The sequence below is a fragment of the Arabidopsis thaliana genome, chromosome 4 (assembly GCF_000001735.4).
Source record: "Arabidopsis thaliana chromosome 4, partial sequence".
Taxonomy (NCBI): Eukaryota; Viridiplantae; Streptophyta; class Magnoliopsida; order Brassicales; family Brassicaceae; genus Arabidopsis; species Arabidopsis thaliana.
This window is the reverse complement of record NC_003075.7, coordinates 9,612,903-9,637,254: the sequence shown is the minus strand read 5'-3', so window position 1 is coordinate 9,637,254 and position 24,352 is coordinate 9,612,903. Positions and strand designations below refer to the sequence as shown.

The 24,352-nt window shown below is 38.1% G+C and overlaps 1 protein-coding gene across 3 annotated transcripts; it reads left to right on the top strand.

The window, feature by feature from the left end:
* The first annotated feature begins 381 nt into the window (after window positions 1–381).
* AT4G17140 (pleckstrin homology (PH) domain-containing protein) lies at window positions 382–23,925 on the top strand. 3 transcript variants are annotated; one of them, NM_117818.5, is made up of 66 exons: window positions 382–733; window positions 1,275–1,378; window positions 1,655–1,789; window positions 1,873–1,923; window positions 2,013–2,107; window positions 2,186–2,303; window positions 2,688–2,789; window positions 2,884–3,072; window positions 3,158–3,318; window positions 3,463–3,633; window positions 3,898–3,990; window positions 4,075–4,396; window positions 4,485–4,589; window positions 4,673–4,768; window positions 5,190–5,257; window positions 5,339–5,459; window positions 5,549–5,755; window positions 5,854–6,057; window positions 6,156–6,256; window positions 6,762–6,858; window positions 6,948–6,972; window positions 7,074–7,126; window positions 7,183–7,212; window positions 7,271–7,426; window positions 7,500–7,574; window positions 7,659–8,084; window positions 8,190–8,519; window positions 8,616–8,747; window positions 8,864–8,977; window positions 9,050–9,234; window positions 9,382–9,490; window positions 9,642–9,785; window positions 9,857–10,141; window positions 10,644–11,288; window positions 11,388–11,579; window positions 11,674–11,777; window positions 11,905–12,194; window positions 12,275–12,359; window positions 12,436–12,750; window positions 13,140–13,502; window positions 13,592–14,081; window positions 14,155–14,318; window positions 14,485–14,647; window positions 14,777–15,046; window positions 15,339–15,533; window positions 15,925–15,967; window positions 16,075–16,199; window positions 16,370–17,257; window positions 17,368–17,441; window positions 17,530–17,878; window positions 17,963–18,061; window positions 18,200–18,276; window positions 18,354–18,462; window positions 18,626–18,807; window positions 18,895–19,413; window positions 19,514–19,691; window positions 19,786–19,922; window positions 20,045–20,171; window positions 20,584–20,805; window positions 20,880–21,239; window positions 21,490–21,648; window positions 21,739–22,023; window positions 22,278–22,496; window positions 22,798–22,850; window positions 22,992–23,100; window positions 23,279–23,925. In NM_117818.5, exons 1-66 carry the CDS (start codon window positions 637–639, stop codon window positions 23,636–23,638), a joined length of 12,651 nt encoding a protein of 4,216 aa, NP_193447.5. In that variant the 5' UTR covers window positions 382–636; the 3' UTR covers window positions 23,639–23,925. The 3 variants fall into 3 exon arrangements, with proteins under 3 accessions (NP_193447.5, NP_001154245.1, NP_001190747.1); NM_001160773.1 differs by lacking the exon at window positions 7,183–7,212 and having other exon boundaries at window positions 17,963–18,101; window positions 18,358–18,462; NM_001203818.1 differs by lacking the exons at window positions 6,948–6,972; window positions 7,183–7,212; window positions 18,354–18,462 and adding exons at window positions 10,297–10,319; window positions 10,473–10,536 and having other exon boundaries at window positions 7,028–7,126; window positions 17,963–18,101; window positions 23,279–23,921.
* The last annotated feature ends 427 nt before the right edge of the window (window positions 23,926–24,352 follow it).

Sequence of the window (24,352 nt, the reverse complement as noted above, 5' to 3'; positions counted from 1 at the left end):
ATGATATATTATAGCAACTTCACATAATTCGTCTATTCAATTAAATTCGATCACCTATTTGTATATAATTTTGGTTGATTCAGATTTTAGTTGGTTATAATTTAAAAAACTTCATATTTTAAGAAACTTTTTGTATATGTTTAACTAGAAATGATATATTTTAGTAATTTCGGTTAGTTCGATTAATCAAAAATTAGGCTGCGTAAATCCGATTTATCTAATTGGTTTATATGGTATAGGAATTTCTCCACCGGTTAAATTATTTTTGAAACTTAATTAAATTTTGGTTTAGTTCAGTTACTGATTAGTTTTTTCTTTTTAATAATAAAGTTTATGTCGACAATTGATAAACAACACAGCAACACACTGCACTGCACCGTCATCAACAGCAGATATTTTTATATTCCTTTTACAGAGCCGAAACTCTCCCCCAAGTCATTGAGTCATGACTATTTCACATTTCCAACCGCCTCTTGCGTGCTCTTGAGGAAACGATCCTCATGCCTCTCCTTCGATTCCGTTTCTAGTCCGATCGAAATCGAACTCTTTGAGAATTTCATTCTCTTCTCACGATTATTGATTTTACATTTGTTTTTTCCCTTTTACGGTGAGAATTTTGATTTGCAGAGTTCAAAGATGTTGGAAGATCAGGTAGCTTACTTGTTACAAAGGTACTTGGGGAACTATGTGAGGGGATTGAATAAGGAAGCTCTTAAGATCAGTGTTTGGCAAGGTTAGATTGTTTCTATTTTCTCGCTGATTTTGTGTAATGTCCGGATTTGAGTTTAAAGTTCAAATGTGCTATTGAGTAGCGATTTTGAGTTGTGAACGAATGTGAGAACTGGTTAGGTTTTGTGTGCTGTGATTGACTGCGATTTATGGAATTGGGTTCTCTTCGAGTTATATTCGGGTAGCTAGCTATTAAACGGAGAAGTCAATAGTCACACTTCTGGATTTTTGAGTTTAGTGTTTCTTTTTTCAGGCATGTGTTGGGTGTTTTAGTTGATCGGAACTGTTCAATTTCCCGTGTGGCATATTACATGATTAAAATGATGTAGGATTGCTGCTTGCTTTCAGGCTTTATAGCTTCTTCGCTCATGGTTTATCTTGGTTTGTGCTGGTTGTTCACTTATAATTGCTTAGTTACTTCTCACAGTTGTTACTAAGAACAGATGATTAAATAAAAAGAAGGTTTTAGCATACCCATGTCAATAAATTTGCTTTTATTTTTTCCATTTGGTTAATATAGCTTGTGGTTTAACTTGATTTCGCAGGAGATGTAGAGCTGAAAAATATGCAACTAAAACCAGAAGCACTTAATGCTTTGAAATTACCTGTGAGGGTTAAAGCTGGATTTCTTGGATCAGTCAAACTCAAGGTGTGTTTTGTGTGTGTGTGTTTTCTTATATATATCCTATCTAACCTAAACAATATCTACTTGAGTGCATTAGTTATCTTTTCGTTTTTCTATTCCATTTGCTCACGAGTAGTATTTCACTTGTTTTCATGGTCTCTATCAGTCATCTTACTCAATGTCATACAATATTTATTGTTTTTATTCTGGGACTAAGTTTCTTCATTGAATTCATCTTCCAATAGTTTTATAAACTCAGTTAGACCCATTTTTTGATATGTTTAAAAATCATCATTTTAGGTACCATGGACCAGACTTGGACAGGAACCTGTAGTGGTTTATCTCGACCGAATTTTTGTATTAGCCGAACCTGCAACTGATGTTGAAGGACTTAGTGAGGATTCTATCCAGGAAGCAAAAAGAAATCTAATACGGGTGAGATAGGTCGCTCATATTATGACCATATTCCATTTATCTTATTTGAGTTATTGAATCAATTTTCTGTTTGTGGTAACCAGGAAATGGAAACTAAATTAGTTGAAAGAGCTCGTCGACTACAGACAGAAATGGTGTGGCTAGTGCTACTTGCTCGTACTAGATAACGTAGCGAATAATATTGTACTAAACTAACAACCGTATTTTCTTATTCTCTTCAAAGAACAAATCATGGATGGGATCAGTGATCAACACTATCGTTGGAAACTTGAAGCTGTCAATTTCAAATATTCACATAAGATATGAGGATCTAGAGAGGTAACTAGATTATAACAGAATCTTTGTTCTTGATTGTCTACCCATTTGTATAATTAACAGCCTATGTTATAAGTGCAGCAATCCCGGCCACCCGTTCTCAGCTGGTGTTACTCTAGAGAAACTCTCAGCTGTAACCATTGATGAGAGTGGAAAGGAAACTTTTATTACTGGCGGGACTCTGGACTCCATCCAAAAGGTATAGATTTGTTCATGAATATCTGAATGACACAAGCTTTTCTGGTCATATGCCTCAGTTTCCTAGTTTCGTTTCTCTTATGAGGGTTTTATGTTAAGATCCCTTGCACAGTTGCACTTCTTCTTGCTTGTAGGTAGTAGCTTGGTAGTTTATGATTTTAATCTAGTTCAATCAGTTAAGTCTAGGTGCCTATAGTAAGAAGCACGGAAATTGAATTGGGCTGCTCTCTAGAAGGGTTAGTGTTCTGTAACAGATCTTTGTATGAAACTAATATCTGGATGACTGCATTGGGAAAGGAATACCCATGCCAAGAAACAAAAGCAGGGGTACTTTACATTTATCTTTTCTTGCTAAAATTGTTTGCTTTTGCCTTTTTTTTTGCAGTCTGTTGAACTTGATCGGCTTGCATTCTATCTTGATTCTGACATGTCTCCGTGGCATATTGACAAACCATGGGAGGTTTTAACTCCTTTTGAGTGGGATCAGGTAGTGACAAGCTAAGTCATGTATATATAGTGGAACCAGAATTATCCATTGTCTCTTACCCAAAATCTAATTTTCGGTGTATGCAAATATCTAGATTTTTAGATATGGAACAAAGGATGGTAAGCCAGCTGACTGCCTCACGAGAAAGCATTTCTATATTCTGCAACCTGTCTCAGGGAATGCGAAGTACTCTAAGTCCCAAGCAAATGAATCTTCAAATGCTGTTCAACCTTTGCAGAAGGCATATGTAAACTTAGACGATGTGACACTTTGTTTATCAAAGGTGAAACAAAACATTTAAGGCGTCTACTCTTTTTCTATTTGGCTGTACCCGGTGATCTTGATTGTGTGTCTTTTTTTGTACTCAGGGAGGATACAGGGATGTCATGAAACTTGCTGATAATTTTGCTGCATTTAATCAGCGTTTGAAATATGCACATTACCGTCCATCTGTTCCAGTTAAAATCGACGCAAAATCTTGGTGGAAATATGCTTACAGAGTTGTTTCAGAACAAATTAAGATAGCAAGGTATCTAAATGTAAACCTTTATCTTTTTTTTTTAACTGATGCCGGCTTTTTGCGTAATTTGCATCGGTTGTGGAAACATCTTCCTTTGCAGTTCCTTACGTAAGGTTTTGTTTACATTTTCTGAGATTGTTACTTTTATGACAGCGGGAGAATGTCATGGGAGCACGTTTTAAAGTACACTAGTCTACGCAAGAGATACATCACACAGTATGCTTCGTTGCTGAAATCTGATATCAGTAGGATAGTTGTTGATGATGATGAAGAAATTGAGGCCCTTGATCGGGAACTTGATACCGATGTCATTTTGCAATGGAGGTAAGCTATAAAGCTTAAATAATAGTAATTTTTAGTTGCATCCTAGAATATCAGTTAGTTTTTTCAAAGGTTTGGTCTTGTATCGTTCTAGGAAAGGTTAGGACTGTTTCTTTTTTTTCCTTTCTGTGTTTGCTTCCATGAAATTTCTCTGTTTTACTTCCATATGTCATCATAGTACATGAGGTCTGCTCCATATAATGTAAAATACGAATAAATATTTTAATCATTTTCAATTATGGCTAAGTTCCTTGAGTTTCTCTACAGGATGTTGGCGCACAAGTTTGTTGAGAGGTCGGTACAGGCAGAAAATTACTCGAAGAAGCAACAGGCTAAAAGTTCATGGTGGCCGTTTGGAGGGTGAATGCTCCTCTGGTTCTTTCCAATTCACAACTCTTTTTTTCCCAAAATTTATTCTCAATTATCTTGTATGAATGCCTTCAGGAAGAGTGAAGTGTCTGGAGGTGAAGGAGAATCTATTCAATTCACAGATGAAGATTGGGAACGGTTAAATAAAGTCATAGGGTACAAAGAAGGTGATGAGCAATCAATTATCAACAATGCAAAACCTGATGCTCTCCATACTTTCTTGGAGGTACAGATGAAGCGTAGTGCTTCAAAACTTTATGATGGGGAGAAGGAATGCCTTGCTGAGTTATCATGTGAAGGTCTTAATTGCTCCGTTAAGCTTTTCCCAGAAACGAAGATAGCTGACATTAAATTAGGGAGATATCGCTTGTCATCACCAAGTGGTCTGCTTGCTGAGGTTTGTTACGTGGATTCGTTTTGTTTTGCTTGCTGTAAAACATTATCAGTTGTATCTTAGACTCTTATAAATGTCTCTCTTCCTGCAGAGTGCACCTGCCTCTCACTCTGTACTTGCTGTCTTCTGCTATAAGCCCTTTGATGCTAAAGTTGACTGGAGTCTTGTTGCAAAAGCTTCTCCATGTTATATGACTGTACGTGACCTCTCTCTAGGGCAAATTTGTATAAGTAGTTCTGTTATTTATATATATGTGGCTGATTGTGTTGCCATCTGCAGTATCTAAAGGATTCCATTGATGGAATTGTCAACTTCTTCGAAAGCAGTACTGCTGTGAGCCAGACAATAGCTTTGGAGACTGCAGCTGCTGTACAGGTGTGTCCTTTATGTGCTATGGTGTAAAACGTTGGGAAACACAAGTGCATATTAGGGTTATATAGCCTGTTAACTACTTTTGGTAATCATCATCATGATGAATTTAGGATCTTAGCAAGCAATTTTTGTTTGTTGTCAATACTGTACAAGACACCTGAGTAATTCTGTGGAACTATAGAGTTTTTCATGCGACTTTTTTTATACTGGAAATCAAAGCTTACACTGTTGACATGATACTTAATATCTGTGATGGAAATGGCAAAACTATTTATAGAGCCTGCTGCTCCTTGCACGTGAGCTACAATGGTGTCTGGCAGCTTATTAAAAAATGTTGGAATTAGATCTCTGAACCGTCCTTATATTCAACTGCCCAAAGAGAACCACTTTAATCATATTATAAACCACATACTTGTTTTCTCAGTCAACTATTGATGAAGTCAGACGCACTGCTCAAGAAGGAATGAATAGAGCATTGAAAGATCATTCAAGGTCTGTTTGTGCTCCCATATGCTCTCTGGTCAAATTTATGTCATGTTTATTACAGTAAATGACGTTGTACAAAACAACCAGGTTTCTGCTCGACTTAGATATTGCAGCACCCAAAATCACAATTCCAACAGAATTTCGTCCTGATAATCATCGTTCTACAAAGCTTCTTCTAGACCTGGGTAATTTGGTCATCCGTTCCCAGGTAAAGTATAAAAGTATCTGTTGTCTTAACAATATAATTTCTATATTCTAATGCAGTATCTCAAATTTCTATGTATTTAAATTTTGCAGGACGACTATAAGCATGAACTGACAGAGGAAATGGATATGTATCTGCAGTTTGATTTAGTTTTGAGTGATGTGTCCGCTTTACTTGTTGATGGTGATTATTCCTGGAAACAATTATCCTCAAAAAGAGCTTCTAGTTCTGGTAGGGAAAGCAGTGTAACTTTCTTGCCAGTTATTGATAAGTGTGGGGTACTCTTAAAACTTCAACAGGTAAAATTCTAAACATCCGGCAATTATATTTTTGGTAAAAAGAATTATGTTTCAGACTAAATATTTGTAGCAACATTGTTACTTGTTCTGCTGCATAGATTCGTCGACCAAACCCAGCGTACCCATCAACCAGACTTGCTGTGCGGCTACCCTCATTAGGCTTTCACTTCTCACCGGCTCGGTACCATAGGTTGATGCAAGTTGCACAGATATTTCAAACTAAGGATGATGAGAGCTCTCAGATTCTACGTCCATGGGAAGAAGCTGATTTTGAGGGGTGGTTGTCTATTCTTAGCTGGAAGGTCAGTTCCTTTCTGCATACCAGAATCGATTTCCTGGTTGCAAACTCTTTGTCTACTTGGACACTAGTTATTTATTCCAGTGTCAATTCTATGAATAGGGAAGAGAAGCTTCGTGGCAGCGGCGGTATTTATGCTTAGTTGGTCCATTTATCTACGTGCTCGAAAGTCCTGGCTCAAAATCTTATAAGAAGTATACCAGGTCTGATTTCAACTCTTGCAATTTGGCTATGGTAGTAGGCTCTAAAGATTAGGTGATTGGATAAAATGATTGGCCTGTATGAACTCGAGAAAGAGCAGCTCGTTTATATGTAAATGTTTGCGTCTGTTTACAATTATCTTGCATCTTGAAATATTAATACTAAAATCAACATGTGGGAAGAGTATGGCAAGATTTCCTTTTTGTGCTCAATGTTTGATGTTATCGGAGCCATTTGAAAATTAAACCAATGTTATGCTATTAGTTGTCTTATTGAACGGGCTTATCTAGCTCTCCCTGTCTTACTGAAATCCACTAAAAGTGTTATTTATCTACGTTCATAACTGTAGTGTAAGTCTGTAAGAACTCATTACCGAAAATTGTATGCTATTTCACGAAGCACTTGAAGTGCCTATTTGTTTTGATACATTTGCCTAATCCCATCTGTCCGTTTCTTTGTTTGTCATATTCCTTCTTGTCTAGTGATTTTTTAAAAAATATTATGTAGCTTACGCGGGAAGCATATATACAAAGTTCCCGTAGAGCTTGCTGGAGGAGTAGAACATGTCTTGTCCATTCGTAATGCTTCACGGATCAGTGAGAAGGTTTACATCTCATTTAGTTGAATCTTTAAATTGTGGGGAAATTTTACTCCTGCTTTTTATGTTTTCATTGTGTGTTTTCATCATTGAAGGGTCTACGATCTCATTCTGATGATTGTAAAATTCAATGAAAATTTGGCTCTGCAGCTTTTAATATATATCCTGTCTCTAGGTTATGGAGGATGTAAATGCACTCATATTGATGTTTGATTCTGAAGACTCCAGAAAAACATGGCATAGCCGTTTGCAGGGCGCTGTCTATCGGGCCTCGGTAAATTTAATTTTGATTAACAGAAGATATTGAACTTTACGTCTATTTATCAATAGGGCGTCTACTGTGAGACAGTTCCATTGACGGTATGCTATTTAGTTGATTAAAATTTTAAAGAATTTTAAAGTTTACTTCAATATACAGGGTTCTGCTCCCATAGCCGGTCTTTCTGATACTTCATCTGACAGTGAGGAGTCAGAAACAGAACAGAAAGATGGTTTCGATTTGTCTAACTTGGAGAGTGTATATGTAACCGGTGTGCTTGATGAACTCAAAATATGTTTCAGTTATGGTCATCAGGTAAATTCAAACTATAAATTCCATTTCTAGTTTTTAGCTGGGGCATGCTTTGACTAAGTATATGTTTCTATAGGATGATGCTTCTTTCATGGCGGTGCTTCTCGCCAGAGAGAGTAAATTGTTCGAGTTTAGGGCCTTAGGTGGGAAGGTAAGATGGTGGTATGCTTCTAAATTATCTTTTTGTCATTTCTTATTCTTTTTACTGAAAGTATGTTTGCCTTTGACGAACCAGGTTGAAGTTTCGATGAGAGGGAGTGATATGTTTATTGGGACTGTACTGAAATCTCTGGAAATAGAAGATTTGGTGAGCCATTCTGGTTTAAACGAGTCTTGTTATTTGGCAAGATCTTTTATTCAGTCTTCAGAAATGCTTCCATCCTTTGAAGATGCTGAGAGCAGGAGCCCTGAACGGCTTGATCCTACTTCTAGTGAAGGGGAGGAAAAGTTCTATGAAGCACCAGAAATCTTGGTTGATTCCATTGACTATACATCTCTCAGGACCCCTAGTTTTAGTCGCATTGATGGATTGCTCCCTGTTGACAACAAGAATATCACTAAGCCAAGCAATGAGACAACTGAGTCACTGGATAGTTTCGTGAAGGCTCAAATAGTCATATACCATCAGACGTCACCTCAATATAAAAACATTGATAACCAGGTTGATAGTTTTCTGCTTTTGCATCTTCGAATCCGGAGATCTTAGTGTTTCATTGTTAAAAAGTGAAGCCTTACTAAATCACTCATCTTTTGGCTGCCTTCGTAGGTGATGGTAACTTTAGCTACTTTATCATTTTTCTGTCGAAGGCCAACAATTCTTGCTATTTTGGAGTTTGTAAATGCTATCAATGTTGAGGATCCAAGCTGTGAATCTTTTGAGGACAACTCTCCTGTAGCTGGAGAGCATACTTCTCCAAGAAGAGATGGATTTGAAGATTCTAGGGATGCAGCTGTCAAGGGTTTGTTAGGGAAGGGGAAATCTAGAATCATTTTCAACTTGGAATTGAACATGGCTCGGGCGCAGATATTCCTAATGAATGAGAATGGAACTAAGTTTGCTACATTGTCACAAGACAATCTGCTGACAGATATTAAGGTGTGATTATGCTCTTTGTATTTCATCTCTTTTTCTTCAGTATAGTGAATTTTTGGAAGGTAAGTGGGCATTTTCTGTACTCCCATTTGTTTGAAGGTCTTTCCGAACTCGTTCAGTATTAAGGCAAGTCTTGGAAATTTACGAATCAGTGATGACAGCCTCCCAGACAACCATATGTACTTTTGGATCTGTGATATGCGAGACCCTGGAGGAACTTCTTTTGTTGAGGTATTGGTTGTTTGTTTCTTTTCACTTTTCTCTTTGTGGAATGAGAATGGATTGCGTAGATGAGATACATGTAATTTTTTCATCTTGATTTACCTTTTTTTTTTTTTCTTTGCTAGTTGGTTTTCACATCATTCAGTATCATTGATGAAGATTATGAAGGTTTCGACTACTGCCTATCTGGGCAGTTTTCTGAAGTGCGCATTGTTTATCTGAATCGCTTTATTCAAGAGGTAGTTCATTCTCTCTGCATAGATACGAGTAACTTTTTGTCTTGCTTCCTACAATCAGTCTCCACCATGTAGGTTGCTGAATACTTTATGGGACTGGTGCCAAGTGATTCAAAAGGGGTTGTCAAGATGAAGGATCAAATTACGGACTCAGAGAAGTGGTTTACGACTAGCGAAATTGAAGGATCTCCGGCACTTAAGTTGGATCTATCTCTTAAGAAGCCCATAATTGTTATGCCTCGTCACACTGATAGCCCTGAGTAAGTTCATGCTTGGATCTTGAATTTTCCCACTATTTTATCTCCATTACACATTTTTGTTATAACAATTACTGGTCCTCTGAATTCACTAGGCTTATCGGAGTGGTTGATTTTTCTTTCTCCACTTTGGATTTTTCGTTTTTGCAGTTACCTGAAGCTAGATATTGTGCATATAACTGTGGACAATACCTTTCAGTGGTTTGCTGGAGACAAAAATGAGCTGAATGCAGTTCACGTGGAAACTATGAAAATAATGGTGAGGACTCTCGTTATTTGGCTGTTAGGAGGAGCATGATTTATTCTGGTTGATATCGCTTTAATCTTTACAACTTTTTTGTGCATTTTTTTTTAACTTATGACCCTCTCCTAAATGTTTTTGTTCTTTGACCCAAAAAACATTAACTTAGGTCATGGATATCAACCTTAATGTTGGTTCTGGAGCTGAAATAGGTGAAAGCATAATTCAAGATGTGAAGGGGGTTTCTGTAACCATTAACCGATCTCTGCGAGACTTGTTACATCAGATACCGAGCATTGAGGTTTCTATTGAGGTATGTTTTATATCCAGTCTGTAACTTAATACTTACTTACTCATGCTTTTTCGAAATATCTGCTTTTTCAGATAGACGAACTAAGAGCAGCCCTCTCAAATAGGGAATACCAGATCTTGACAGAGTGTGCACAGTCTAATATTTCTGAGCTTCCACATGCTGTGCCACCATTGAGTGGTGATGTTGTGACATCTTCAAGAAACTTACATGAAACTCTTACTTCTGAGGATACTAATGCTGCTCAGACAGAGAAAACTGATACTTGGATTTCAATGAAGGTTTCTGTTGTCATCAATCTGGTGGAGTTGTGTTTGTATGCTGGGACAGCAAGAGATACACCGTTGGCTGCTGTACAGGTACGCTTCCATGTACCATGTTCATTTCATTTGTCATATTTATCTAGGAGTATTTAGTATTATTTTGTCCTTTGGAGCTGCCACAGCTGATACATTTAAGAGGGATATAAGTAATACCAACTAGCGAGAAGTTGGGGGCATATGCATTTGTTAAGTTCTTTCTTGAAGAAAGCCGAGGGTAGAGGATCCCTTTGCATAGATACTTCATGCGGAATTGCCTCACTCTGGAACTGGTTCCCCAAAAAGATTTCAAAATTGTTGATCCGCTATATTGATATGGATTTATTCAAATCAGTCTTTTGTGAAATTCCTTTCTAGTTCCTGGGATTAGTCATGTGATTGTTCTTATGGGACCCTACATCTTCTCTATTTCTTTGGCTCCATTTTCTGTTCTCGTGATCTATTTTTTCCTAGGGATTTTAAATCAAAGGGACTTCATAGCAGAAACAACCTCATGGCACATAGTTAACATCTAAACAATTTTTTTCGTATATGCTTATAGATCTCTGGTGGCTGGCTTCTCTACAAATCCAATACACACGATGAGGGTTTCCTTACTGCAACATTGAAGGGATTCAGTGTTATTGACAACCGTGAAGGAACTGAAAAAGAGTTCAGACTGGCTGTAGGAAGACCTGCAGATTTAGATTTTGGAGATTCACATTCTGTGACTGATAAAAATCAGGGTTTAACTCAGTCACATGTAACCACGGGGAGTGATATTGGACCCTTTCCTTCGATGCTCACTCTTGATGCGCAATTTGGTCAGTTGTCAACTTTTGTTTCCGTTTCTATTCAAAGGCCACAGTTGCTTGTAGCTTTGGATTTTCTACTGGCCGTAGTAGAGTTTTTTGTCCCTACTATAGGCAGTGTGCTATCAAGTGAAGAAGATAAAAACCTTAATATGGTCGACGCAATTGTCATGGATAAGTCTATCTACAAGCAACAAACTGCTGAAGCGTTTCTTTCTCCTCTTGGTCCTTTGATCGCTGAAGATGAAAAATTTGATAACTTTGTTTATGATGGTAATGGTGGAACTTTATACCTGAAAGATAGAAATGGAGGCATCCTCTCTTCACCTAGTATAGAGCCTATTATATATGTAGGAAGTGGGAAAAGGTTGCAATTCAGGAATGTAGTCTTTAAGGTATAGAAATTCTATATTCAATTTTATTACTCGGTGTTAGATCTTAAATTTATTTCTGTTGTCCTTTTATTTTGTCTCACTTTTTTCATATTGACACAGAATGGCCAAGTTTTGGATTCATGTATCTCTTTGGGAGCATGCAGCAGCTATTCTGTTTCTAGAGAGGATGGGGTTGAGTTGGAAGTATATCATAAAGCCCCACAACAAGACTCTGAGAGGAAGGAAGATCCGGTTTCTCAATCTCCCAGCACCACAACAGAGAGGTCCACGGAAATGATCATTGAGTTTCAGGTTCTTATAGTGGCCAACTTTCTTCTTTGTATGTGCATAATAAGCCAAGGAAAAATTCCCCTTTAATGTTTGAAGCTCGTTTCTACTGTTGCAGGCTATCGGCCCAGAACTTACCTTCTACAACACATCAAAAGACGTAGTTAAAACTCCATTACTCTCCAACAAACTTTTGCATGCTCAGTTGGATGCTTATGGCAGGTCAGTGGTTTCTCTGCGATTGGGAACTGAAATTTAAGCATGATTAGTTGCATAAAAATTGATCAGCCTTGCACAGCTGTTGTTCATATTTCTATGTCATTCCTTTGTCTTTTTTTTACTGGTACAGGGTTGTCATAAAGAATGATGAAATTAAAATGAGTGCTCATACGTTGGGTCTAACCATGGAAAGTAATGGAGTGAAAATTCTGGAACCTTTCGACACCTTTGTTAAGTATTCAAGTGTTTCTGGGAAGACTAACATACGTCTTTCAGTTTCAAACATATTTATGAACTTTTCATTCAGCATCTTGAGATTGTTCATAGCCGTTGAAGAAGACATTTTATCATTTCTAAGGATGACATCCAGAAAAATGACTGTCGTCTGCTCAGAGTTTGATAAAATTGGGACCATAAGAAGTATGTAGAGTTATTTGTTGAAATTTTATCAGTTCATATTGTTTTTGTTACCTGGTACTTAGTACTTATATTGCATGCAGATCCCTGTACAGATCAAATATATGCATTCTGGAGACCCCATCCACCCCCTGGTTTTGCGAGTCTCGGCGACTATTTGACACCATTGTTAGTCTACTATTCTAGGATATACTATTTACGCAAGAGCCTTTGCAAGTTAATTAATTGGTATATTACATGGCAGGGACAAGCCACCAACTAAAGGGGTTCTTGTGGTCAACACCAATTTGATGAGAGTTAAGAGGCCTTTATCATTCAAACTGATATGGTCACCTTTAGCTTCCGGGGGATTAGGTGGTTCTTCGATGGATGACAAAGATGAAAGAGATAGTTCATGTTCCATTTGGTTCCCTGAAGCACCAAAGGGTTATGTGGCATTAAGCTGTGTGGTATCAAGTGGAAGTACACCGCCTTCATTGGCCTCTACCTTCTGCATCCTAGCTTCTTCTGTTTCCCCTTGTTCTCTCAGAGATTGTGTAGCTATCAGCTCCACAGATATGTACGCTGCTATGAACCTTTCACTTTTACTTTTACGAGTAGCTCACTTTCTATACACATGGACAAGATGCATGCACAAACTAAAATATATGGGGATGTATGTTCCCTTGTGTAGACATGTGCAAACATGCTTACTATCTCCTTTTCCTGACATATATCATAAGTTGTTTTTTGCTTGTGTCTATGTGACTTATATGCGGAAGTCTCAAATGAAAACTGGATTTTATAACTCCCTCTTTTAGGGTTCTATTTATTTTTCTTTTCTTACCCAATACATAAATGATTCCATTGTAGTATGTCTGTACTGTGTCTATGCTGGTCATTTCATTTTGAACTATTTTCCTCCATTGAGGGTTGCCATTTTTTATGTTTGCTTTGCTTACAATGCAGATCTCAATCAAGTTTAGCTTTTTGGCGCGTGGATAATTCTGTTGGCAGTTTCTTACCTGCGGATCCCTCTACGCTCAACTTATTAGGAAGACCCTATGAGCTACGCCACATATTATTTGGATCCACTGCAGTCTTGCCAAAAGAATCCAGCTACGTGGATGATCGTACTACTCCTGATGATATTATTCAGCCCACACGGCCACAGCCACTGAATTCTGTTAACTCTGGTCATCGATTTGAAGCTGTTGCCACCTTTGAGTTGATATGGTGGAATAGGGGCTCAGGCTCGCAGAAAAAAGTTTCAATATGGCGACCAATCGTTTCTGAAGGGATGGCTTATTTTGGAGATATTGCTGTTAGTGGGTAAGTCATAATATTATGTACTATGTCGTTTAGTGCATCCTATTGTACTTGCAAGTTGGATAATAATTTCTTCTGGGGTGAATGTGTAGGTATGAACCTCCAAACTCTTGTGTGGTTCTTCATGATACTAGCGATCAAGAGATCCTCAAAGCCGCTGTTGATTTCCAACTTGTTGGACGTGTCAAGAAACACAGGGGAGTAGAAAGTATATCTTTCTGGATGCCTCAGGCTCCACCGGGTTTTGTTTCTTTGGGTTGTGTTGCATGTAAAGGCTCACCGAAACCATATGATTTCACCAAATTAAGATGCGCTCGTAGCGATATGGTAGCTGGTGATCATTTTGCGGATGAAAGTTTGTGGGATACCTCTGATGTCTGGCAGAGGGTAGAACCATTTAGTATATGGAGCATAGGGAATGAGTTGAAGACCTTTATTGTCCGTAGTGGTTTGAAAAAACCACCAAGGAGATTTGCTTTAAAGCTAGCAGACCAGGGTTTGCCTGGGGGAACTGATAACATGGTCATTCATGCAGAAATTGGGACTTTTTCTGCTGCGCTATTTGATGACTATGGGGGACTGGTAAGAGAACCAAACAAATCTGTGTGGCATATTTATCTGTGTGAAAATAATGGTGTATCTATGTACTTTGCAGATGGTTCCATTGGTTAACGTATCTTTGAACAATATAAGTTTTGGATTACTTGGCAAAACCGACTACACAAATTCAACCATCAACTTCTCCTTAGCGGCCAGGTCATATAATGATAAGTATGAAGCATGGGAGCCTCTCATTGAGCCTGCAGACGGATTCTTAAGGTTTTTTTTCTAATTGCAGTGCCATTTTAAGTCTCAATAGTGTAGAAATGTTTATGTCTAAACACTTTGTGGGAGCGGGTGATTTGCTCTGTTTATTCTGGTTGTTATATAATCCAACAAATGTGGAGTATACTATATATAATGGCTATGTTCCATCATGATGCAGGTACCAGTTCAACCCTAGATCCTTTGGTGCGGTTTCTCAGTTGCGCTTGACATCTACAAAGGACTTGAACGTGAACATCTCAGTTTCGAATGCTAATACAATTATCCAAGCGTATTCTAGTTGGAACAGCCTTAGCAATGTCCATGGATACCATAAAGAGAGAGTGAGAACTTTTCTTTTGGTCCTTCTGTGCCACTCCCTTGGTGAAGCAGAGGCTTATTCAGCTTTACCTTCTCTTTTGAAGAAGTCACGTTTTCTTTCTCTCTTGATTTACACTTGCTATTTTTTACAGGGAGCACTTCCTCTAGTTGACAATGGAAAATCTGTCATTGAGGTGCATCAGAAGAAAAACTATTTCATAATTCCACAAAACAAACTTGGGCAAGATATATATATTAGAGCCACCGAAATCAAAGGATTTAAGGATATTGTAAAGATGCCATCTGGGGACGTCAGACCTGTAAAAGTTCCCGTCTTGACCAATATGTTGGATTCTCACCTCAGAGGAGAACTATGCAGAAATCCTAGAATCATGGTTACAGTTATTGTGATGGATGCACAGGTACCTTTCTGCTTAAAACAAAGGTTACATTCGTTTTGGTGCCCTTATTTATATATTCTACCTCCCAGGCGCTCCTGCATCTCCTTTTATTGTCTTCTTTTACTTCTCTATGCTGATAAAGAAAGGAAATGAGTTTAATGTGCTTTCAGTTTCTTTTATCCTTTATGGCTTACGCCTCTAGTGACTTTTTTACTGGGTTAATGAGTTATTTGACTACACAAAAGTTTTGGAGAAGTTGTTATGTGGAGTAACCTTGTTTTCTTACAGTTGTTTGTATTTGATATGTTTATAGCTTCCAAGAACTTGTGGATTGTCTTCGCATCAATACACAGGAGTCATACGCCTGTCTCCCAATCAGACCTCCCCTGTTGAATCAGAGCTTCGTCAGCAAAGTGCACGTACTTGTGGAAGTGTTTCAAATATGTTGTCCTCTGAGCTAGAAGTGGTCGACTGGAATGAAATATTTTTTTTCAGAATCGACTCCCTGGTATTCTCTCTCTTCCATGATATCTAACATCATTTTTTTGACCTACAACTAAGTTGTATCCCCTGAATACTGCTGGATTGTTTTATTTTTCCAAATGGCTATGTTCTTCTTCTCTGTGGATTTTCATGTCCATCGCCATTTTAATTGTATTTCTACTATTAATCTCATAGATTGATTAATCACACAGCTTCATATACCCAAGCAAATCAGAAACAGGTTTAAATGCTGCAGTGCTTATAGCTTGGAAAATCTTAGTTAGTACATGTACCTTCGTACAATTTTAGAATAAAATGTATTATGAATAATATTTTCTGGTTATTCTTTGTTGTCTTCAAGATCAAGGTTGCTGCAGTGGCTCTTTTGATATTTTATTGTTCTTTCATTTTCCCAGGATGACTTTGTCTTGGAATTAATAGTGACAGACGTCGGAAAAGGTTTGTGTCCTTAGTTCTTATAGCTTATATATTACGTGGTAATGTATCCGAGTTAAAGGGTTTCTTTCATTTGTGGTATATTAATCGATGTTGTTTTCACGATTTAGGTGCCCCTGTTGGGAGTTTTTCAGCTCCTCTAAAACAGATAGCACAATATATGAAGGACAACGTATACCAGCACAATTATGCTAATGACCTTGTCTGGTTAGACTTATCTACAACTGAAACCATGGTAAAAATCGTGAACTTAACATGCCCCCCTTCCTGTCAGGATGTAGCCATTGTTGTGTAGAAAATGATATCAATACTGTATTATCAATACATGCATGTTAAGGGATTTTCGACTTTCTGGGTTCACAGATTGCGATAAAATGAAATGATTGGCTTCCTGTTTTCCTGCAGAGCATTAACCAAGGGGATCAAAGAAAGAACTGCGGAAAAATAAGATGTGCTGTACTGTTGCCAGCTAAGTCGAAAGTGGACCAAAGCAAATCCTTCAGAGAAAAAAAATCTGGATTTCTTCAAGTAAGTCCTAGCATTGAGGGTCCTTGGACGACAGTTAGGCTGAATTATGCTGCTCCTGCTGCTTGCTGGAGGTTGGGAAATGATGTGGTTGCAAGTGAAGTTAGTATGCAGGATGGAAACAGATACGTAAATGTCAGGTCTCTAGTTTCGGTGGAGAACAATACTGACTTTCTACTTGACCTCTGCCTGCAGTCTAAAGTAAATTCAATTCCAGATATTCCAATTGGGTTACTGAAACCTGGTGATACGTTACCGGTTCCCTTATCAGGATTGACACAGTCGGCATCTTATGTTCTGAAACTGAAGTGTGTATTTCCTGATGGGTCGGATGAGTATTCTTGGAGTTCTGTGGTTTCGAGGCCTGGGGGGGCAGAGGTTTCTTGTGAATCAGAGCCTGAAATATGTATATCGGCTCTAACTGAATCCGAGCACTTGCTATTTTGTACTCAGATAAACAGTACTTCTTCCGGAGATAATCAAAAGTTGTGGTTCTGTTTGAAGACCCAAGCAACAGAAATTGCAAAGGATATACGTTCGGACCCTATTCAAGACTGGACCCTTGTGGTCAAATCACCGTTTTCTATAGCAAATTGTCTTCCATTTGGAGCTGAGTACTCAGTGTTAGAGGCGCAAGCTAGTGGTCATTTTATTTGTCGCTGTAGAGGTGTCTTTATTTCTGGGGAAACTGTCAAGGTGTATAGTGTTGATATAAGAAACCCTTTATACTTTTCTTTGCTTCCACAAAGAGGATGGCTACCAATGCATGTAAGTTAGGAAATTTAACCTAGATTCACATCACCTAGGCACACAAAATTTTCGTTCTGTATCTTCTATTCTCCCTTGGGAAATTAAACATTCACTATTGAATTTGGCAGGAAGCTGTCCTTATATCTCACCCCAATGGTGTCCCTGCGAAGACAATTGGACTAAGAAGTTCTGCCACTGGAAGGTCTTGTTCTTTCTGCTGAGATGACACAATTGTAGAATTAATTTTTCTTTATTTAATTGGTCTCACACAGTTGAATTTATGCAAGCAGGATTGCTCAAGTAATACTGGAGCAAAACTATGATGAACAGCAGATAGTTTTGTCGAAGATCATCAGAGTTTATGCTCCGTTCTGGTTTTCGATTGCGAGGTGTCCCTCACTTACACTCAGACTTTTAGATCTGTCAGGGAAGAAGCAAACAAGAAAAGTTGGTCTTCCCTTTCGAAGTAAAAAGAATGATGAAGTAGTCCTAGATGAGGTAACCGAAGAAGAAATATATGAAGGTCATACAATTGCTTCTACTTTGAATTTCAAACTTCTGGGCCTGTCAGTGTCTATATCTCAGTTTGGCAATCAGCAACATGGTCCTGTCAAAGATCTTTCTGCTCTGGGTGACATGGTCAGTAATATTTTATTGCATTTGATCGATAGACTAGTATTCTCAAATATTGAGCTTAATTAACCTTTGAGTTTGTGTTAATAGGATGGATCTTTGGATGTGGATGCGTATGATCCCGATGGAAATTGCATGCGGCTATTTTTATCTACAAAACCTTGTGCTTACCAGTCGGTTCCTACAAAGGTAACAAGCATTTTGTCTTCTACTTTTTCTTTGTTATTACGTACTGACTCGAATTTATTTCAGATCATATCTGTTCGACCATCATGACTTTCACCAACAGGATCGGTGAAGACATATATATTAAACTGAACAGTGCAGATGAACCAAAAGTACTCCATGCTTATGATTCAAGGGTCTCCTTTGTTTTCCAGCCAAGTGGGAGAGATGAACTCCAGGTGAGCTGTCTAATTTGCAGAGTCTACACCACTTTCTATTTCTTCATAAATTTGCTTTAGTCACTTTGTTGAAAAAGGGAGAGACACAAAAACAAAAGAATGGTTAAAAATGTTGTTGAAGGTGTCCACTGGAAGTATGTAGCATATGATATTTGCTCAGTAAAACCAGTGAGACTTCTAGGAGCAGTAAATTAGAGTTTCACTGCAAGGCGATTATGTTCTGTATTGTTAAATGGTTTACATATGCATACTTCCCTTACCTACCACATATGTTTACATTGTGAGAGGTAAGAGCATCTCTTTTTATATTAATGATGTATCATCTTCTTATTACATTGCCTAATTTCAGGTCCGGTTAAGAGAAACAGAGTGGTCATTTCCCGTTCAAGTTACCCGAGAGGACACAATTGTTCTTGTATTAAAGAGTAAAAATGGTGCACGGAGATATGTGAAAGCAGAGATACGGGGATTTGAAGAGGGATCACGTTTTATAGTTGTATTTCGACTAGGACCAAGCAACGGTCCTATGAGGTATCTTCTCTACAAGCGACAGACATCCATGCTTGTGAAACAATCACTAATTTCCTCTTCTTTTTCTGTGAAAACTTTTCAAACCAGGGTTGAAAATAGATCAACTGTCAAAAGCATCAGTGTTCGGCAATCTGGTTTTGGTGAAGATTCGTGGGTTTTGTTGGAACCTCTTACAACAGAAAATTTTGCATGGGAAGATCCTTATGGTCAAAAGTTCTTGGATGCTAAGGTTGAAAGTGATCACCGCTCTGGGGTATTCAAAGTAGACATGGAAAAAGGTGCTGTGGATTCTGAATTGTGTAGGGAGTTAGAAGTGAACTTTGATGTTCAAGAAATTGGTGACATCAAGATTGCTAGATTCACCGATGATGACAGTACTTCACAGAGTTCTAACGAAATCATATCTTTGACATCGATTGGAAATCATGGATATTCTACTCCTCAGACACCTACAGAACACAAGACCACCACTCTGGAGGTCATAATTGAAATGGGACTAGTGGGGATCTCTCTTGTAGATCACATGCCTAAAGAGTTATCATATTTTTACCTTGAAAGAGTATTTGTATCTTACTCCACTGGGTATGATGAGGGAAGAACTAGCAGGTAACTCGAATATCGCAGTAATGTTTTCCTTTCATGTCTGTTTCATGTATAACTGGAATGATGGAACCAAATAATCAATATACTTTTTAATGATTTCCAGGTTCAAAATCATTCTGGGTCGTTTACAGATTGATAACCAGCTACCTCTAACTTTAATGCCAGTACTATTGGCACCAGATAACACTGGAGATAGTCGTCAACCAGTGCTTAAGATGACAATTACAATGTGTAACGAAGAAACTGATGGCATTCAAGTGTATCCATATGTGTATGTACGGGTATGTATTCTAGTCAGGTTTATCTGCAGAGTACTCAAACATAACTTTGAGATACTATCTGAAGCACATGATGTATTTTCTATTCAATTGACAGGTAACAGATAATACCTGGCGACTAAACATTCACGAGCCTATCATTTGGGCTTCAGCTGACTTCTACAATAAGCTTCAGATGGACCGTCTCCCCAAAAGTTCTAGTGTCGCGCAAGTTGATCCTGAGATACATATAAAGTATTCTTGTCTTCTATAGAATTTTTACCAGATACGAAGGCCACATTATTTGGCCGTTTTGGTATGCAAGTCTAGCAATTTTCTAACTTAAGTGATTGGATGATTTTGTTTGTGATTTTCAGCCTCATAGATGTTTCGGAGGTAAGGCTAAAGGTCTCACTAGAAACAGCGCCAGCTCAGAGGCCTCATGGAATTCTTGGTGTTTGGAGCCCCATTTTGTCCGCTGTTGGAAATGCTTTCAAAATTCAGGTGGTTGATTTTCCTTTGAAGTTACTCCCATTTATGAAATGGAATAGTGATTACATCTTCCTAGTAATAGAACTAATTGTTGGGATACCTGGTTCCATTTCGTGGTAGTCTACTTCATTTGAGAACTGACTACTAAAAAGTTACAACTTGTTGTAAATTATGAATTGTTGAGCATGAGTTTGTTTAAGCCATACTCTTTCTTGACTCCCAGCACACGAGATAAGTAACACAGGGGATAAGTAGCTCAGAAGCTTTTTTTCCTTGGATTCTCATGAAACAGCTTGTAGCTAGAAAGCATTTCAATTGCCTGACACCACAGGCTAATTCATCATTTTGCTATAGTTGGAATTTAGTACTGACAAATAGAGAACGAGAAATGTTGCTAATGTTTCAAAATCATATGTACATATAGGTTCATCTAAGGAGAGTAATGCACAGAGATCGGTTTATACGGAAAAGTTCAATACTTCCAGCCATCGGGAATCGCATATGGAGAGATCTGATCCACAATCCCTTACATTTGATTTTCTCAGTAGATGTTTTGGGTATGACTAGCTCAACATTGGCCTCTCTTAGCAAAGGGTTTGCCGAGCTTTCAACTGATGGTCAATTCATGCAACTACGGGCTAAACAGGTACATTTCTTGCTATAAAATATTGAATTGATCACTTTGGCAGTTTGCTCAAAAGAGGTGTGAATATGAATCAGGTTTGGTCGAGGCGGATCACCGGTGTAGGTGATGCAATTGTTCAAGGAACAGAAGCCCTGGCACAAGGTGTTGCCTTTGGGGTTTCAGGAGTTGTTACAAAGCCTGTAGAGAGCGCCCGAGAAAATGGTATTCTAGGGTTTGCCCATGGGGTAGGACGGGCGTTCCTAGGATTTATTGTACAACCAGTGAGTGGTGCATTAGATTTTTTCTCATTGACTGTTGATGGAATTGGAGCAAGTTGTAGCAGATGTTTGGAGGTTTTGAGCAACAGGACCGCCTTGGAAAGAATTAGAAATCCTCGTGCTGTTCATGCTGATGGTATACTCAGGGAATATGATGAGAAGGAAGCTATAGGCCAGGTACTGGCTCAGCTTATTTTTCTTGTCTGACTAGTGAGAAATTTTGGATGCTTCCAAAACTTCATAATTACAAGTCGGCTATCCTATTGTTTAATATTTCAATCTAATAGTTTTACATTCTAAGCTCCTTATACGATATGGTGTAAGTTATACTGAAATATTGCCAGAAAGCCACGAACTTACATTCTTCTAGTTACGCTTGCCACTCACCAAACTAGTTCTGATTTATGTTGGTTATCTCGTTTTGCAGATGCTCCTTCATCTAGCAGAAGCAAGTCGGCACTTTGGCTGTACAGAAATATTCAGGGAACCCTCAAAATTTGCTTTGTCTGATTGCTATGAAGAGCATTTCCTTGTTCCATACAAACGCATTGTCATGGTGACCAACAAGAGAGTCGTGTTATTACAGGTTTAACCAACTAGAATACGATTTCACATGCAGGTTTTCCATTAGCGTCTCAAAATTGTTTTTATTAACTGAATGTTTGCTTCCATTTAGTGCTCTGATCTGGATAAGATGGATAAGAAACCCAGCAAGATCATGTGGGATGTGCCTTGGGAGGAACTTATGGCGTTGGAATTGGCAAAGGCAGGTAGCCAAAGGCCCTCGCATCTCATACTGCATCTGAAGAGTTTTCGGAAGTCAGAGAGTTTTGCTCAGGTTATAAAATGCAGCGTGCCAGAAGACTTAAATGGACTAGAACCTCAAGCTGTCCGAATCTGTTCAGTAGTGCGCAAAATGTGGAAAGCATATCAGTCTAACATGAAAAATCTTGTGCTCAAGGTTATTGCTATCACTATTCTCATTATAGTTATAGAATTGATAATTTGGCTATGATTCAAGTGAAATTTACATTTGAAATTACTACTCCCAAGATGCTTTAGTCTTCTATTTTATAGTAAAAATATAATGAGAAAACATGTTTTAAGTTTTCTGGTTTATATTCCACATAACTTACTAACCAGTGTAAATTATGCAAATATTGAAGCTCATACCAGTGCAACACACCTAATGAATTTTCTTTCTTCTCATTGCAGGTTCCTTCAAGCCAGAGACATGTGTATTTTGCTTGGAATGAGGCTGATGGAAGAGACTCAAAAACATACAAAAACAAAGCTATTATTAAATCGAGAGAACTTTCTTCTTCAAGCTCTGTCTCAGATGATAAAAAGCTTGTCAAACATAGTATCAACTTCTCAAAAATCTGGAGTAGTGAGCGAGAATCCAAAGGTCGATGTTCTTTGTGTAAAAAGCAGGTAAGTTCCTTTCCATCCCAATCTATATCTTTGAGCTTAGAAAGGGGTTTCCCTGTTAGTACAGAAAATTTCTGATTTTCTTGCCTTCTAGATTTTATTTCTTTTGATGACACTCGAAAATTTTGGGTTCTAGCCTAAGCTAAGAGGTGGAGACCAGGATCAAAATCTTAAACCCTTGTCATCAATACATGTCAATAAGAATCCTTGATTTATAACTTTATGAGACGAAACATGTATAATTCACCCCCCACATCAACCGTTTTGAGGTTTTCTTTACAATTATTTCCTTTTTGGCTTTCAGGATTCTGAAGATGGAGGAGTTTGCACTATCTGGAGACCCAGTTGTCCAGCGGGGTAAGTATAGCCAAAAGAGATTTAAAATTCCAAAAATCTAGTTTATTATTTCTTAACTTGGTTATTTAGTACCCTAATGGTGATGCTGTAGCTGCATTGAGCCGTTGAAACTTAAGCAGTTTCGTCATTGTTGTTTGCCAGATTCGTGTCAGTGGGTGATGTAGCTCACGTTGGTAGCCATCCCCCAAATGTTGCTGCTGTCTACAATAACACCAATGGAGTGTTTGCACTTCCTGTGGGTTATGACCTTGTAAGTATCTCTCTAACATTTTATTTCAACCGTAATCCGTTGCATTTAACCGCACAGTATTTTCAACCTTGAACTCATCGTATGCATTAAGTGCTCAAGCATCCAAATTTTGAGCAAACGCAAACTCTATCAAACCTGAGTTTTTAGCATGATACATATATGTTTATTCACTTGTCAGGTGTGGAGGAATTGCTTAGATGATTACATAAGTCCTGTATCGATCTGGCATCCACGGGCTCCTGAGGGATTCGTCTCTCCTGGATGTGTTGCAGTGGCTGGTTTCATCGAGCCAGAGCTCAACACAGTGTATTGCATGCCAACGTCTTTGGCCGAGCAGACTGAGTTTGAAGAACAGAAGGTTTGGTCTGCACCTGACTCGTACCCATGGGCTTGTCAAATTTACCAAGTTCGAAGTGATGCACTCCACTTTATGGCTCTGCGACAGACCAAAGAGGACTCTGATTGGAAAGCAATTAGAGTTCGAGATGATTACAGGTCCATAGAATCTGAATCGGGAAAGAATTTGCGTTTAGAATGAAACTTTTCACTTCTTTTTTTTTGGGCTTTTGGGAAACTATTACTTCATGCAACGAAGTAGACTTGCAAACAAAGAGAGTGTTTTTTTGTTGGTTTTTTGTTTGGCGTGAAAAGAGAGCTTTTATGTTGATATTTTTTGTACATTTGTGGATAAAATTACTTGTGCTTTCTAGGAAGGATGTATCTGTACAAGTTATTATTATTACAGAAATTTGTCTTAGTCTTAATAATAATAAGATTGTTAGAAGATTTTAATTTATAATTAAGAAAACAGAAGACTATTTCTAATTTCTTTTTATTGTTTTGGTATATTTTAGCTCACATCTTTTTTTAATCATTATATGTAAAAAAGCTTGAACCAAGACTAGTTGGTAACATTTCAGAGCTCTCTACTGATTGAGTAATTTCGATTACTGAACAGAAGTATCAATATCGTGTGGTGCTCTACACAACACAATTGCGTCTAATATTATAAGATTGTTAGGTTGATTTTTAATTATTACATGTTGATTGTTGATAAAGTTTAAAAGCCTTTAGTTGTGGCGGGAACGTGCAAAGCTTAATACACGACCAATGCACTACTAGAGCTTAACGCGCTACTTTGGCGAGTCAATTACATCGCTCAAATTTACATCTTGAGAGTAAACGGCCCGCGTGGACGGAATTTTAGGATCAAGATTTACAGAGACGAGTCTTATGATTCATTGAGTCAACT